The sequence below is a fragment of the Leucopleurus acutus genome, assembly GCF_964270905.1.
Source record: "Leucopleurus acutus genome assembly, chromosome: 15".
In the NCBI taxonomy this organism is placed as follows: Eukaryota; Metazoa; Chordata; class Mammalia; order Artiodactyla; family Delphinidae; genus Leucopleurus; species Leucopleurus acutus.
This window is the reverse complement of record NC_139157.1, coordinates 3,845,892-3,862,293: the sequence shown is the minus strand read 5'-3', so window position 1 is coordinate 3,862,293 and position 16,402 is coordinate 3,845,892. Positions and strand designations below refer to the sequence as shown.

The 16,402-nt window shown below is 38.3% G+C and overlaps 1 protein-coding gene across 1 annotated transcript in view; it reads right to left on the bottom strand.

Moving 5' to 3' along the window:
• PDE10A (phosphodiesterase 10A) overlaps positions 1-16,402 on the bottom strand; it is a gene marked incomplete at its 5' end in the record, with an annotated part of 577,771 nt that overhangs the window by 63,952 nt on the left and 497,417 nt on the right. The window contains 6 exons of the mRNA XM_082855961.1: positions 579-721; positions 8,448-8,499; positions 10,453-10,511; positions 11,317-11,367; positions 12,716-12,871; positions 14,873-15,013. Coding sequence (XP_082712087.1) covers positions 579-721; positions 8,448-8,499; positions 10,453-10,511; positions 11,317-11,367; positions 12,716-12,871; positions 14,873-15,013 — 602 coding nt within the window. The remainder of the gene's footprint in view (positions 1-578; positions 722-8,447; positions 8,500-10,452; positions 10,512-11,316; positions 11,368-12,715; positions 12,872-14,872; positions 15,014-16,402) is intronic.

Below are 16,402 nucleotides of genomic sequence, written 5' to 3'. Positions count from 1 at the left end.
CGCACCTCTACCAGCCAAACTCCATTCTGTTCACCTAACTGACAACAGCTGCCACTTAAAGAACGAAGAAGGCTGCAGTTTCAAGATGCAACAAAAGTGTTCTCTGTGATCGATTAAGCCAACTGTTGGGTATAGAATAATGTGCTGAAGTTACCAAGTATACCAGGTCAATTTCCACTATGGTCTGGACTCTGAGACAGCGCTATGAGCTGGGAAGGGTGGGGTCCGGATTGTTTAAGTACACCTGCTCCTAGACACAGGAAACCTTGCAGACTCCAGGTAGGGTGCACCTTTACCTACCTGGCAGCACTAGTAAGTTTTTCCAACATGATTTCCAAAAGGACCGCCTCCGGAAGACGGCATTTCCAGGAGTGACGCTAAAGCTTCCTAGGCGCGGTTTCGCTGGCACTGCAAGGTCATTCCCAGAAGCACTACCTTCAGGAGGCGGGTCCTGGTGGGAATGATATCACAGTATGACAAGTACTGTCAGCACACCTGTGAATAGGCACAGACAAGTGGGTAACAGAGCACCTGCACAGCCGCCAGCACAGCGACCGACACGCTACTTCCAGCTGTACCTTATTTCTTTGGTCTTCTTGAAGACAGGTTTTCCTTCCTTTTCCTCTCCGATATCAAAAAGGTCCGAATATAACTCCTTGCTCTTATGGTCTACCTGGAAAAGCGCACAACGATCGGCATTCACCAGGTTTTTTGCATATATCTAAAGGGAGAGGAGAAAACAAGAGTAAGCCGATGAGAGATTCACAGAGTTTACAGGTAAACTTTATCAGAAATAAGTATTAATTTCAGCTAGTTTATACTGTAACTGGGTAGGAAATTAGCATTATAATTAAATAGACGTAGGCATATAAATACAAAAAATAATACTCTCTGTCACTGTCAAGGTGCCGACACTGGCAGCCGCTCTCCACCCATGCTGTGGGGGCAGATGTTGGAATGTTACAGCACTCCTGGGTGGGCTGGAAAGCAGCTACTGGCCTTTCTCCCTGAGAACCTGTCTGCCACCCTGGCTACTTTTCCAGAGCTTCTCAGGGCTCCCTGATGCCCTAGTCTGAGCCTCTGTCAGCTCTCAGGCCAGCATCCATTCTGACTGGCTGGCGTTTACAATATACCAGTTGTAAAAAGTATGAAATGTGTGTCCAATAAGACACACAGTGTTCATATTTACATCAGCTGCATTTTATTTGCTGCACTAACAATAATGTGTAACCATTAGTAAGTGTTTACTACGTGCCAGATAGTTTTTACAGACTTATGTGCATTAATTCACTTCATCCTCACAATAACAATATTAATTCAGGGGAAACTTAACCTCCTTTCTACACATTAGAAAAACTGAGGCACAGAGAGGTAACTTAACTTGTCCGCTATCACGTGGCTAGTAAACGGATCTGGTATTGGAACTCATACTAGCTGTTTCCATGGCCTATGCTCTTATTATCAAACATGACTTACCATTTCTGAATGGAAAATTGTGGATTCATATTGTCATGCATTTGTTCATCAATTCCCTTCAACAAGTAAGTCTTTAATGCTTAACATTTCTCCCTGTCCCCAGTGGGCTGGGATTACAGTTATGTCACAAAAAATTGTATTTACCCATATTCAGAATTCTGGCAACGTCAAGATGATAGACGTGAAATTATTGCTCAGAGAAAAAGAATTACTTCTCAGAGAAAAAGAGCCATCACAAAGTCTACGCAAAAGGGACATAGGCCACCTTGTGGTCAGAGGAAAACATATAACCTCATGTAAAAATACCTTATAGATTAAATAAAAAGAAATCAGAGTGGGTTAGGTACCCCGGTTCATTCTCATATTGTATCTTCGTCTTTCCTGCTATTATAAGCTGTACTCGTTCACTCAGCAAACACTGGCTGTGCCTTGTACGCCGTGGACCAAGTACGGGGCATTATGAGTGTCAGAATTTCCAGGTGACCTGTCTTGGCCACAAGCTGACAGATGAGGACCTCATCATTGGAAACTGCTTCCTTTCCCCCACGGTATCCCAAACGCCCAGAACCAGGCCTAGAGCAGAGGACGGCTAAAGTCCACAGGCCATTTAAATCCACCCCATTGCCTGTGTTTGTAAATAAAGTTTCACCGCGACGGAGCCACGTGCATTCCTTTAGGCATGGTTCACAGTTGCTACAACAGCAGCGTTGAGTAGTTGCAACACAGGACGGCCCACGAAGCATAAAACTTTACTACTGGCCCTTAAAAGAATTTGCCAGCCCTTAGGTTAGAACATATAAGAGCTCTCAATAAATACTTGAGGAGGAGGGACAACGTGACGGTGGGAAGGGAGCTATGGGTGTCACTGCTGGCGATCCCAGAACCATCACCCGTTTATTCTGCACACTCACGCGATCTTGAGTTATTAAGTCATAATAAACTATCTACAGTGACATCTGCATCCTTAGTGGGCATGCTGTTTGCTTGATACTTGGGCACATATTTAGGTCAATAGTTATAAAAATCTGGATGAAATGGACAATTTTCTAGAAAAAGGAAATGAATTTAGAAGGAGTTGAAAAATCTGAATGGAATCAGAATCATAAAGACAATTGAAATACTGTAAAAATAATTTATTCCCATAAAAGGCAGCAGGCCCAAATGATTTCAAATACGAGTTACTTAAGAGTCTTCACGAATAAAGTCCCATCTAATTTAAATCGTTGTAAGTTCAGACAGAACAAAACTTCTCCAGTTATTTTTACAACCCCTGCTATGTCACTGATACTAAAAATTGACAAAGATACTATAAAAAAGAAAATCACAGACCAATTTACCTTGGAAACAGAAGGAAAATTATAAATACACATATTAGCAAGTCAAACAGGAATAAATATTTTAAAATTTCCATATTTTAAAATTACACTCTATTCATAACTGTCCAGTATTGTAAAGTCTATTGTTATAGCTCATAAAGCAATAAAACAAAGGAGAAAAATCATATGATTGTCTTTATGGCTGTCAAAAAATATATGTAATGAAATTCAGTAATTATTCATGATAAAGTTTTAGTGAAATGGGAAGAGAAGAAAAAATATATACGTACATGTGTATATATCAGTATGTATACACATCCTGATAATATGTGACAATATCAGTCCTCATCATACAAAATGACAAAATACCAGAATTAACCAATTAAGACATTAAAGTTATGAACAAGACAAAGACATGTTATAAGTATTAACACACAATTAGGTAAAAAACGCATGAGTATACATATTTGAAGAGACAAAAGTTTTACTGTTAGGTGACAATGTTACTGAGTATGTTGAAAAGTCAAGAAAATCAACTGAAAACAATTACATGCAATAAGAAAGACTTCTGTTTTCAGATGAGTGACTCTAAACACGTTTACTTTTTCATTCTCCCCGAATATTAAACTTCCAGTTTGAAATGACACTCACATACTGGAAAAGAGTTAATAAAGAAATCCTAGGCATATTTTGGTAATATTGATGAACTCCAAGCCTCAGAAGGTCATTCTAAAAGCCATTCCCGCTCCTACACACATTCTCTCTCACACACGCACAGACACACACATGCACACACGCACACACACACGCACACATGCACACAGGTTTACTTACAAGCGGAAGATAATTTTTGACAGCAACAGAGGATTTAAAATTCAGTGGAAATATATCTTCAAATTTCTGAGGAAAACTTGTCGTAAACTTAAAATTCTTTACCAAGTCAAACTAGCATTCAGTCATAAGGCAAAATAAAGACATTTCTCAAGCACACAGATGAGCTCGAGCAAAAATAAACAAATAGATAAATTCAGGAAAGCATGGGAAGACCTGGGGTACAAGACAAGGTGATGAGCGAAGAACCCACTAAAACTATAATGAAGCTGTAAAATACACTAGGAAATGATATGTAAGGAGTTGCAGGTGTAATATAAAAAAGCGAATTAAAAGAAGACTTAAAATATCTGGTTGTGCCCCAAAAATATGTAAGATTAAAATGCAAAAAAAGGAAGAAGTAAAATTATGCTGTGTTTTATCATGGACCACACATACGTGAGCTGGACAGACAGAGAAGGACATATTCCTGAAAACATAATTTGAGGCCCCAGGTCCGGCAATTACAGAAGTCTGAAATTTCAAGGTTTTCAGTGATAAGGGCCAAGAAATCCCTCCTTTTATTCTCTCAAACTAATGTGAGTTAGGTAGTTGACGTCTTTTGGCTTTTACACCAAAGAGTCCAAATGAACAAACAAGATCAAGGCGAGTCTGATTTGAGAGAGAGAGAGGGAGGGTGGGAGAAAATATTCCTTAAATGAATTACAGATGAGGAAGGGAATGTAAGTACAGAACAGAAGAATATTTAAAGTGTCCATAAATTTATAAAAATTAATTGGAAAGTCTCATTCATTCATTTTCAACTAGCCGATGAACCACCTCTCCACGGAGAATGTGAAAACGGTGAAGGCATTTCTATTTCTGGTGGACCAGCTGGTGATGAGTAGCTCTTGGCATTTAGTTCTCAGAGGTTAAAGATGCTGAACACCTGCAATGCTCAGGCCAGTACTGTGTAAGGAGGAGAGGGTCTGCCTAAAATGTCCATATCACCCCCCACTGAGGAACAGTATGCACATTAGGAAAACTATATCCACTCTCACTGGTTCCTTTCAACAGTGTTCTTAGGTCCTAGCGAATACATTAAAAAACAAAAAAGAAATAGTGTAAGCATTGGAAAAGTAGAACCACTGCTCTCATTCTATCATTATAAACGATTTTCTTTCCTGAAAATCCAAGACTGTAAACTGAAAAAAAACAGCTTAGCAAATATGGGGAATCGAAGTCAACACATTCAATCTAGAGAGATTTTTAATTGAAAATAAGACAATGTTGTTGTATAAGAAGACTACATATGCTAAAGGTATCAACTCTACTTAAGATTTTATTAAATTAAGGTAGTTCCAATATAAATCATACACCATGATGAAGAGGAATACATCACAGGAATGCAATAGACTAAAAATTTAAAAACACATGATCATCTTAATAAATGCAGAGAAAATGGATGTTGACAAAATCCAACGTCCAATTAATATTTACAATACTCAAAAAACTAGGAATACAAGGGAACTTCCTCACCCTGATCAAGGCCACCTATGAACAGTCCACAACTAATCCATCTACTTAATGGTGAAAGACTGGAGAATGGATGCTTCTCCTCTAAGATCAGGAATAAGACAAGGATGCCCACACTCACCATCCCCTAATTCAGTATTGTACTGGAGGATCTAGCCAGAACAATTATGCAAGGGAGAAAAAAAAATAGGTATACAGATTAGAAAGGAGGAACTAAAACTATAACTCATTACGGATGACATGATCTTGCAGATAGAAAACCCTGAATAATCCACTAGGAAACTAATGGAAGTAATGACTTCATCAAGGTTGCAGGATACAGGATCAAAATATAAAAAACAATTTCATTTCTATATATTTTCAATGAAAAATGTGAAAATAAAATTAAGAACACGATTTCATTTCTAATATCACTAAAAGATAAAATACCTAGGAATAACTTTACCAAAAGAAGAGCAATGTTTGTACTCTGAAAATTACAGAACAGTGTTGAAAAGATTAAGAAGAGCTAAATAAATGGAAAACATCTCATGCTGATGTACTGGAAGTCTTAATATTATTAAGATGGCAATACTCCCCAAATTGATCTACAGAGTCAACAAAATCCCTACAGAATCCCATCTGAATTATTTGTAGAAACTGACAAGTTGCTTTCTAAAATTTATATGGAATTGCAAGGGGCCCAAAACAGCCAACAAAATAATTGAACATGGAGAACAAATTTGTAGGACTCACACTTCCTGATTTCAAAACTTTTTATAAAGCAGCAGTAATCAAGACATGGTGGTACTGTCATTAAGCTAGACACATAGATCAACTGAATAGGACTGAGACCCTAAAAAGAAACCCATGTGTCTACGCTCACCTGATTCTAACAAGACCACATTCAAAGGGGAAATAACAGTCTTTTCAACAAATGGTACTGGTAAAACTGGATAGCTACATGCAAAAAAAATGAAGTTGGACCCTTACCCCATAAACAAAAATTAACTAACATAAGTCAAAACCTTAAATGTAAAAGCTAAAGCTATAAAACTCTTAGAAGAAAATATCGGAGTCAATTTTCATAATATCTGATTTGGCAATGAATTCTTAGATATGACACCATAAGCCTGAGCAACAAAAGATAAATTAGACCTCATCAAAGTTAAAACCTTTTGTGCTTCAAAAGATACTATCAAGAGAGTGAAAAGATAATACACAGACGGGAGAAAATGTCTGCCAATGATACATCACATAAGGGAGTGGTATCTATAATACTTGATGAAATCTTAGAACATAACACTAAAAATTAAAGTAAAAAGCAGCCAATGAATCTGAATCTTTCATCACATGACAAGATGTTCAACATCATTAGTTACCAGGCTATAGTCAAAACCGCATTGAGGGGCTTCCCTGGTGGCGCAGTGGTTGGGAGTCCGCCTGCCGATGCAGGGGACACGGGTTCGTGCCCCGGTCCGGGAGGATCCCACATGCCGCGGAGCGGCTGGGCCCGTGCGCCACGGCCGCTGAGCTTGCACGTCCGGAGCCTGTGCTCCGCAACGGGAGAGGCCACAGCAGTGAGAGGCCCGCGAACCGCAAAACGAAACAAAACAAAAAAAACCACATTGAGATAGCACTTCACATCTACTATGATGGCAATAATCAAAAAGTAAAATAATAACCAGTGCTAGTGAGAACGTGGAGAAACTGGAACCCGTGTGCTGGCAGGAATGTAAAATGATACAAGTGCCATGGAAACAGTTTGGCTGTTCCTCAAAAAGTTAACCACAGAGTAACCATATGACCTAGCAAATCCACTCTTACCTAAAACAACTGAAAACAGGTATCAGAACGGAAAATTGTACCCAAATGTTCAAAAGAGCACTATTTGCATTAGCCAAAATGTGGTGATAGAGAGGCGGCAGCTAACATGGTATGAAGTTTCCTTCTGACGTAATGAAAATGTCCTAAAATTGACTGGTGATGGTTGCAAATGTCTGTGAATATACTAAAAACCACTGATTTAAACACTTTAAATGGATTAATTGTATCATACAGGAATTATATCTCAATAAAACTGTTTCTTAAAGTATAATATTAATAATACAAGAACTGGTCAATACTCCTTGTACAAGCTCTATGTTGATCCATATTATATCTACATATTTTCATATTCTTCTTAATACTTTTCATTGCTTTACAGATTCCTTAAATTGTGTCACAACCAAAGAGTTATTATTTTTACTGTGCAATCAATTTTTCTCTTTTTTTGTCCAAATACAGCTGAACCTTGAACATGGCAGGGGTTGGGGCACCGACCCTCTACACAGTCAAAAACCCCTATATAACTTACATCGCCCTCCACATACGCAGTTCCTCCGTATCCACGGTTCCACATCTGCAAATTCCACAACCGCAGATCGTGTAGTACTATAGTATTTAGTACTGACAAAAGTCCATGCATAAGTGGACCCATTCAAACCCATGCAGTTCAAGGGTCAACTGTAAAATCATCAATGTAATTAATTACAGAAAGAATGTGTAAAAGTAATAACCCCTAATATTACCCTCAGTAAACTGTCTGTTTCTACAAGACACTGAGCATATTACACTCCATACCTGGCCTGCCATGGTATCAAAGAGAAATTGATCAGTGCACATCAGAAAACTGGAGGTGAAAAAAACCCTTGTTGCACAGGATTACTATATTTTCAGAAAGACCAGGAAGATGGGAAGGAGAAAGAATATTTATCAAAATAGACAACAGGGCACGAACAGCACCGCGCAAGCCAGCCTGGCACCCACGGGTACACATGCACATCACTTCGACTACTAGAAGCCACTTCCTCAGTGGAGTCTCTCCAGAGCACTAAAGCAGCAACACTACACGTGGCGGAAAAAAATTCTATTTCCTATGGCTTTCAACCACAGTTGCCTGTGAGTCTTCTAGAAGAGAGAAATAATTAAGACTAAAACTAAGTAGAATGAACCTCAAGATCAGGAAGAATCCACTGGAAATTCCTAACATAACCTATATGCAAAAGGTATTCTGAAGAAATCATAAAAAGAAACTAAACGTTTTTCCAAATTAGCTCTCCACTAAATAATCAAAAACTCTGAGGTATTTTTCAAAACACTATTCAAAACCCCTCCAAAATTAACAGAAGTGACAAATAAATCAAGGTGACACCTCCAGATCACTAAGCACCACCCTTTCATCATATTTAAAAGAGCATGTGTGTCCCGTACAATAAAACGTTCCACCACATATTAGGACATGAATCTCAGGATGAAATCAAGTCATTTTCCAAACAGAAGGCAACCTACCATTATGTGTTCAAGTAGAGAATCTATTGCAACTATGTTATCAAAATACGTTCTGAAAAAAAGGAAGATAAAACCTTTAAGTAATGTTATTAGAACAAAGAACATGTTAAACTTTGAATACATTTCCCAATTTTGTCTACATTCAAATAGAAAACATAAAGGTATATGTTGTTTGATTTTTGTCCTTTTGTGGAAACAACCAATAATATTATTGTAAAGAGAGAAATGAAAGTTTATCGTTGACTTTAGTATAAGGACTCTATAATTCCGGAGGCTGCATTAAGTAATTATTTTATCAGTAAGTATTCAAGGTAGGGAGAAAGTTTGGGGCATTTAACTTAAACTATGAAGAAATAAAATTGGTTTCATCAAACTTAATACCTCATAAATTACTTTGATCTAAAATAAAAATATTTAAATTTGCTAAATCTCATTAATATGCTAAAAATGTAAATTACCACTGGAAAAACTCAAAAGTTAAAATGTAGTTTAACTGTACTAAGAAAGCAAGGCAATTCATTTGAGAAGAGGTATCAGAATACAAATAATGGCAAGGACCCGACCACTTTACACGAGTAAAATATATATTCATCATTTTGAACTGCAAGTAAATATTTGGGAGGCATATGGTACATACATTAAAATGTAGACCAGAGAAACAGAGGAATCAACAGGCACGTGTTACAGGGAATCTATAAAGAAATACTCTTAATATAGACCCGATTGGCAAGGTACCGCTTTCAGTTTAGTTTTGTGAGAATTTAGTAATGTATTCAGGATTAAGGTAAGTTATAGCAATAACCAATGCCTTTTTTTTAGAAGAGAAATCATCTGGCTTGAAGCTACCAATACGCTTCGTTACACCATCCACTGAGGAATATCCTGCAAGCAACAGGGGGAAGCAAATGGGTTTCCCACTGGGGAACAGATTTAAGGTGTCACATGAGGGTTTTAATTGGACTTTGGGAGACCTGCAAAGTATTCAAATACATTAGTACGAGAACGTGCACAGCTTCCCTTCCTAGGTGTTTCTGAAGTCGTAATATCATGTGTCCCAGAGATACTGTTTAATTCCATCTCAAAGAAGATAGTTGGCCTAAGGGATCAATAGAGCACTCCCTCAGTCCCATACCTCTCTAATTTTATATTCCAAAGCACAAAGCAGCAACTTCAGAATCATTAGTGATGAGGATTACTAGACTTGGTGATGAGTTGGTTATGAAGTGTGCCAGGGTGACATGTGAGTGAGAACACAGTCAGAGTTGTGTTGGAGGCCTTGGAGGCACAGGTACGTCACACCTTGAGTTAACTTGTCAGAGGATGGGACCTGAAGTTACCATGTCCTGGGGCGTTTTAGATTTCAACAATTAAGCAGATGGGGCAGAGAGATACGAGATCTTCCCTGTAGCAAGCAAACCCACTGTGAACCTGAAATTTAATAAATATCAGTAATTGCTTCCACTGCCAGCTCAAGGGAGTTTTTCTAGGTCAAACTTCAGGGAAATGGAGCATTTTCTGGAGAATGATATCTGAGCTACTATACATGAGATAATTAAAATGATAATATTAAGAGTCTGTTTTAATGTACTGACATTTGTTGAAAAGGCCAGAGAGGACTATTTAGAAAATAATATACTAGGACATTTCCTCTCCTTCTACTGCTGTCAGTTTTCTCCTATGAAAATAGAAATATCAATACGTAGTGCATCTCTCTAGATAGTCTCTAACACCTTCTAGTGAGTCTGTTTAGAAAATATATACCAACTTGTAAATTAAAATCATCACATATACATCTGCGATCCTTCACTTGTAAAGTGAACGTGGATGAGGATGTAACTCTACGATCCAAAATACGAACGACCATACTTACCTTACCACTCGCCTAATAAAGATTGGTCTTCTGTTACTGACTGCACTAGATAGTAATCTATCACTGTCAGAGCCTGCACTTAATCTAAACTGTTGATCAATAAGAGCTACCACATCCCTAGAAATGAACACTTACTTTGATACGTCGAGTAGAAAGTCGTTCAATTCAGTCTGTTTGGCAAGACCTCTGCATACCTGCCATACAAAATAATGGCTGTTAATTTTAAGGGAGTTCTGCTTATTTAAGAATAAAAATTCCAGAATACTATTTACCTTATTTATTTAAAAAGGCATAACACAATCACTACTTCAATGCTTTTAAAATTGTACTTGGGTGCATATCCTACCTACATTCAATACTGTCAGGTCCAGGAAGCCCTTGCTTCTCATACCATTATCCTGAAATATATATACATTTTCTCCCTATCAGACAGTTCCTCATCAACCTGAGTTTGCTGAAATGGACTTAAAGGAACAAAACGAGAAAAAGTGGAAGATACAAAATAGAATTCTATTGCTGCCATGTTCCTAGTTCTAGTTCTAGTTCTCGGGAAAACTCCATGCAGTTTGTGATCTTTTAAATTCGATCACATTTTCAAGAGAATCAGGTATCTTAAATAACAATTAATGTTTAAGATTAATGTTTTCATATAATAGTTTAGTGGATGTTTTAATTTAGGAAATGGAGTTATAAAAATATCAGTGTTACTGCCAGGAGGAGGTCATTCCTGGGCTTTCAGTGGAAAACAAAAACCATGATAGGGAACATAAATAATTTAACATTATAGTAAATATATAAAAATAATTAATTGGAAAATATTTAAGGCAGGGAGTAAGTAAATATAAGCGAATAGATCAAACATTTTAGAAACAACAAAATACCTAATATCCAAAAACAAAGCACTGGGTTACTTGTTAACCTCCATTCCGTTCCCCAATGCTGCACTCCAAACACCCTTTTCTCCTAGGAAGCCCCTGTGAAAACATCCCAAAGACACACCTGAACCTGATGTATGGCTACTGAAGCCCAGGCAAGATTTGCTGTTGCAACCTAAAAAAAAAAAAAAAAAAAGAAGAGTATGAAGCAAGTTTTTATCAGTCACATGCAGACATCCCAGCGAAGGACTCTAGCATAAACATATATGAACAATTTTGTAAGATCATTGCATTTTTGAATATTTTGCCAAATGTGAATAGTCAAATATATATAGTTTCTCTTTTATATTTCCCACTTCTTTATTATTGAGTTTAATGCTCTCTTGTCCCTCCTACTTCGGGTTAAAAAGGAAGATAAATTGGTTAAGAGAGCTGTCATCCAATGATTTTAACATAAAATAATTATTTTTCAATTCAACCAAAATACTATTAAAAAGGCCTCTAATGACCACTTTAGAATGAGGAAGTGTTTCCCAGACTTCACTGACAAGCGCTCAAACGTCTAGCTATTCCACTTCTTTGATTTTTCATCCATCTAACAGATATTTATTGGGTGCCTGCTAGGTACCAGGCGCTGTTCTAGATGCTGGAGATACAGCGTGAACAACAGAACAGCTCACAGCTGCTGCGCAGGAAGAGAGAAGGGCGAGAAAGAAAATAAAGCGAAGCGCACGTTGTACTGGCTGGTGACGCGGCTATAGCGGAGAAGAGGCACGACAGAGGGACAGGAGCCGCTCACGTCTGTGTGCGGTGTTCAGTGAAGCCTGATCAGAGAGGGTGACCTTAGAGCACATTCCTGAAGGAGGCAGCTGGGGCTGGGTACAGGACAAGCGCAGTGCAAGGGGAGGGAAAACAGAGGTGCAGGCTGTGTGCAGGAGAGGGCCCAGCATGGCTGCAGGCAGGGAAGGGGCTGGAGCAGCGGAAGACGGGTCATCTTGGTAAGTGGCCACGGAGGGACCTGGGTGAACACCTCGTCTGACAGATAGATCATGTACTGTTTGGTTTTAGTAGGACTGAGCCGTTCCGGTTCAGGGAACAGTGAACGGAAGTTATTGTTTCCCAAATGGATTTGATGCTGTTACTTCTATTCAGGACATACTCTAGGAAGAGGACATTTTTAAGGGGTCAACTAGAATGTGAAAACTCTCCAAAGCCATCCTACTACTTCATTTGATTCACAATATGGTATTTTATTTTTATTGTTAAAATGGATCCTTACTAAAATAACTTACTATAAATTTCTATATCGCTATATTGAGTGAGTTTCCTCTCTAAACAACTGCAAGACAAAAAAAATGTTTTAAAAAATCGTTAGTAGTAGTATCAAAATATTATTAAGCAAATTACGGCTTTAAATATTCCCTCATGAAATATTCATCATTTATGAACGGAACAATATTAATGAGCACCTTCAGCGAACTAGGTGCAACTAAAAGTCCTCACAGGCAGTGTCCAGGCCTCACCTCCTGATGACTCAGACAGAAGGCTTCCTTGCCCCAGTGCCGGTACAGCTCAAGGATGCCGATCAAATCCCCGATCGCCGTGACAATTGGCAAACACAGAACAGACTGGATACGCGTCCCTGATTCCAGTCCGGTACCTCTTGGAAATCGTTCATCCTAAAAAAACAGAAGGGTAAAAGATATAAACTCAGTGAAAGTAATGGAATCATCAAGTTATGATTCTATCAGAAAATTCCTTATACTCGTCATCAGTAATGAGCAGTCCTTTTCAAAGGACAACCAAATGATCATGGCCACTATAAACACTGCTTGAGAAAATGCTTATCTTTAGCGACGAGGAACTTATACCCAAATATGGATTTAATGTTTCTTTATCACTGTACAGTAGAATTTAATTAGTGAATGAATATACATAACTTCATGCAGTAATAAAAGTAATTATGACGGTTAACATTCATTTATTCCTCACCTGGTATGTACCAGAACTAAGGGATTTACGGTATAAGGTCACAAGTGAAAATCACTCCAAATGTAAATGCCATAGGAAGGAAATTACACGTATAAAATTTCTTCCCTTCTGTTTTTAAGGTTAGAATAACACAAAAGCATATGTTAATGAAAGTCATTGTAACTGAACCTCAAAGGCCCATATTAGATATTCAAATCATCCAATAATTACCAATTACCTATCATAAGAAATGAATCGGCTCTTTGACTTAACTTTCTAGCTTAGCAAAATCGCTCAAAGGAACACAAGAAACTCAAATGAATTAATATCAAAACGTCAATTCTATGTATTCAATTTCTGTGGTCTACAGGAAGCTTTTCATGAATAGACTGGTATAAATCTATACTTTGTAATTTACAGATATTTTGAAAGCTTGCATATACATACAATAGAACATTTTGAAATGACAACTTATACAGTATCTACTTTTTACGTTTACTTCTTAGAAATGAAGTATATTTGGCACACAACACTGTGGAAGTTTAAGGTATACAACATGTTGATACGTTTATATATTGTAATATGGTTGCCACTGTAGCACTGTTAATACCTCTATCAAGCCACATAATTATCTCTTCTTTTTTGTGGTGAGAATAATTAAGATCTAGTCTCTTAGCAAGTTTGATGATTATAATACAATATTGTTGTCTATATACATTATACTGTGAAACATTTATTTTTAGCACTTTTTCTTTTCTTATTTTTGATAAAGTAACTAGTAACCTGATTTGTTCAAGGCTATACAGATAACTAGTGGCAAAAACAAAATTAATATCTAGATTTTGTGACTCCAATTTAGTACTTTTTCAGAGCAAATTCATGACACCTATATACTTGTTTGTATGCTTGTCAGTTTCAAAGTCTGAGCTCATGCAGTGACATTTCATCACAGTGTACATATGCACTGTGGCAGACTGCTCTGAGGGATCTCTTTTGTCCTGTTCTCTGTACCCATGGCCTTGGTCAGACCCTCCTACACTCAGTCTGGGCCTCCCATGAGATTTGCTTGGCTAACCTGAGGGCAGTGAATTTGATGTAAGCAGAGGCTTGAAAAGTCACTTGCGTGTGTCCACTTCTTCTCTCTGACACCTGCCACCATCATAAGAACATGACGCTAGCCTTACTGGATGGGGTGGTGAGACACACACAGAGATCGAAGGCCACCTAAGACTGGCCAGCTCCTAAGTGATGGCCAGTTGATCTCAGACAAATAAGCAAGCCCAGTCAAAGATAGCCCAGATCAGCAGAATGGCCCAATCCAGAGACAGTGAGTGGTGGCTGTATGACCCCACTAAAATCTGGGGTAGTTTGTCACACAGCAATAGCTGACTCATTCACATATATCCTGCTAGGATATGAAACATAAAACAGTAATCATCTAGTCTATATGACCATGAGTATACACTTTTATGCTTAACTATACTGGCAAATGTTGAAAGAACAACTACTCAAATCTAAATCTTAGGGGTATGTAAGATATAATTCTTGGAGTACAAAGAATTAGTTTACATACAAATGCATTTATTGATCTGTATCTTGCTTTAAAGCTGTTATAAAATGGCTTAAATTAAAACGTCAAGAGTATATGTTATCTTTCTTAATTAAATACTTCAGGTTACGAATGTCACAAAGGGTAAAAAGCCACTTACCCCAAGGATGTCTTCTACTAGCAACGTTTTTCTGGACTTGGCCACATAGGCAGAGGTGGTGGTGCCCTGGGCGATGGGCCCAGCAGGGATGAGCCTGGGTTTTCCTTCCTTGATTCCAGGTGGGGTAAACACACAAAGGCTCTAGGAAGAAAAAAGGAATATGTTTTATAGACTTAGGAAAGTCTTTGGCACAGGACGAAAAGATTACTTAACAATCGCGAGAAATCTGTGAGCCAAGGAAAAGTAGAGACATAAGATGAGGAAAGGTGCTTTGCGTGACCAAACTGAGCATCTGAGGTGAAATTCTCTTTCACATGTCCTACGCACACAGGCTAGATACAGGACTCACACAAATGTCTAGGTGCAGAAAATCTCTTAAAATAGCCTCCGATTTTTATCCACAGAAAATAATAAAATGAAAACAAAATGTAAGCTGTCCTTGGGCTCAAGAAACTATCACACGAGAAACAGACACACTGCACCCCACCGCCCTACAGACTTGCCACATGGCTCTGTAACTACAGGTCAACGTGATTTGGTTATATTTTTTCATTTTCATTAAAAATCTTTTTCAGAACATTATTTCTATTTTTAATACTCAACCACTCCATTCCTAAAACTGACCTGCCCATAAAATTACAGATTCAGAATACTCTTGGTAAAATTTCTGCTCTTCTCTGCACACACACACCAAAAAAAAAAAAAAGAAAGGACAAAGCTGGGTGTATCTTTCCGTCTCAAAAGACTAGGTGGGAGGGTAACATTTGAAACTATTTTAAAAGAAATGTTTTTACAAATATGATCTGTTATTTTGACTAAACCAAATTATATTTTAAAATAAATTTCTACTAAATAAGAATTGCTCATCCAAACAAGTCATCTGGGCATGGGGAGCAATATTTTGACATAACTGTATTATGATTATCTACTCAATTTGAAAAGTATTAAAGTTTTGCTAAATTCTCCCAACACTATACATTTTTTTGCCGTACGCGGGCCTCTCACTGTTGTGGCCTCTCCCGTTGCGGAGCACAGGCTCCGGACGCGCAGGCTCAGCAGCCATGGCTCACGGGCTCAGCCCCTCCGCGGTATGTGGGATCCTCCAGGACCGGGGCACGAACCCGTGTCCCCTGCATCGGCAGGCGGACTCTCAACCACTGCGCCACCAGGGAAGCCCCCAACACTATACTTTTATTTTATTTTTAATTGGAGTGCTGTGACTTAAGGATGATGCCCTTTTGAAGCAGTGAGTATTAGGCAATCCTCTGAAGCTAAAGATGCTCCTATTAATGCTTTGCTAGCACTAAGCTAGGTCCAGGTGAGGACAATGAGTTGGATGTGGTTATCACTTTTTAGACAACGTGGTTTTCAAGCTTCGTAATGTCGAAGAGCCCTTTCTTCAAGTAAAATCTTACAGTCACAGGAGAGTGAACCCTATAAACTTGAGCTACTGCAGTCACTGGGAGCAGAGAGGAGGAAAAGAGCCTTGGCTCTCACCCCATCTGCTGTAAGTAAGTCGTCATTATCTAA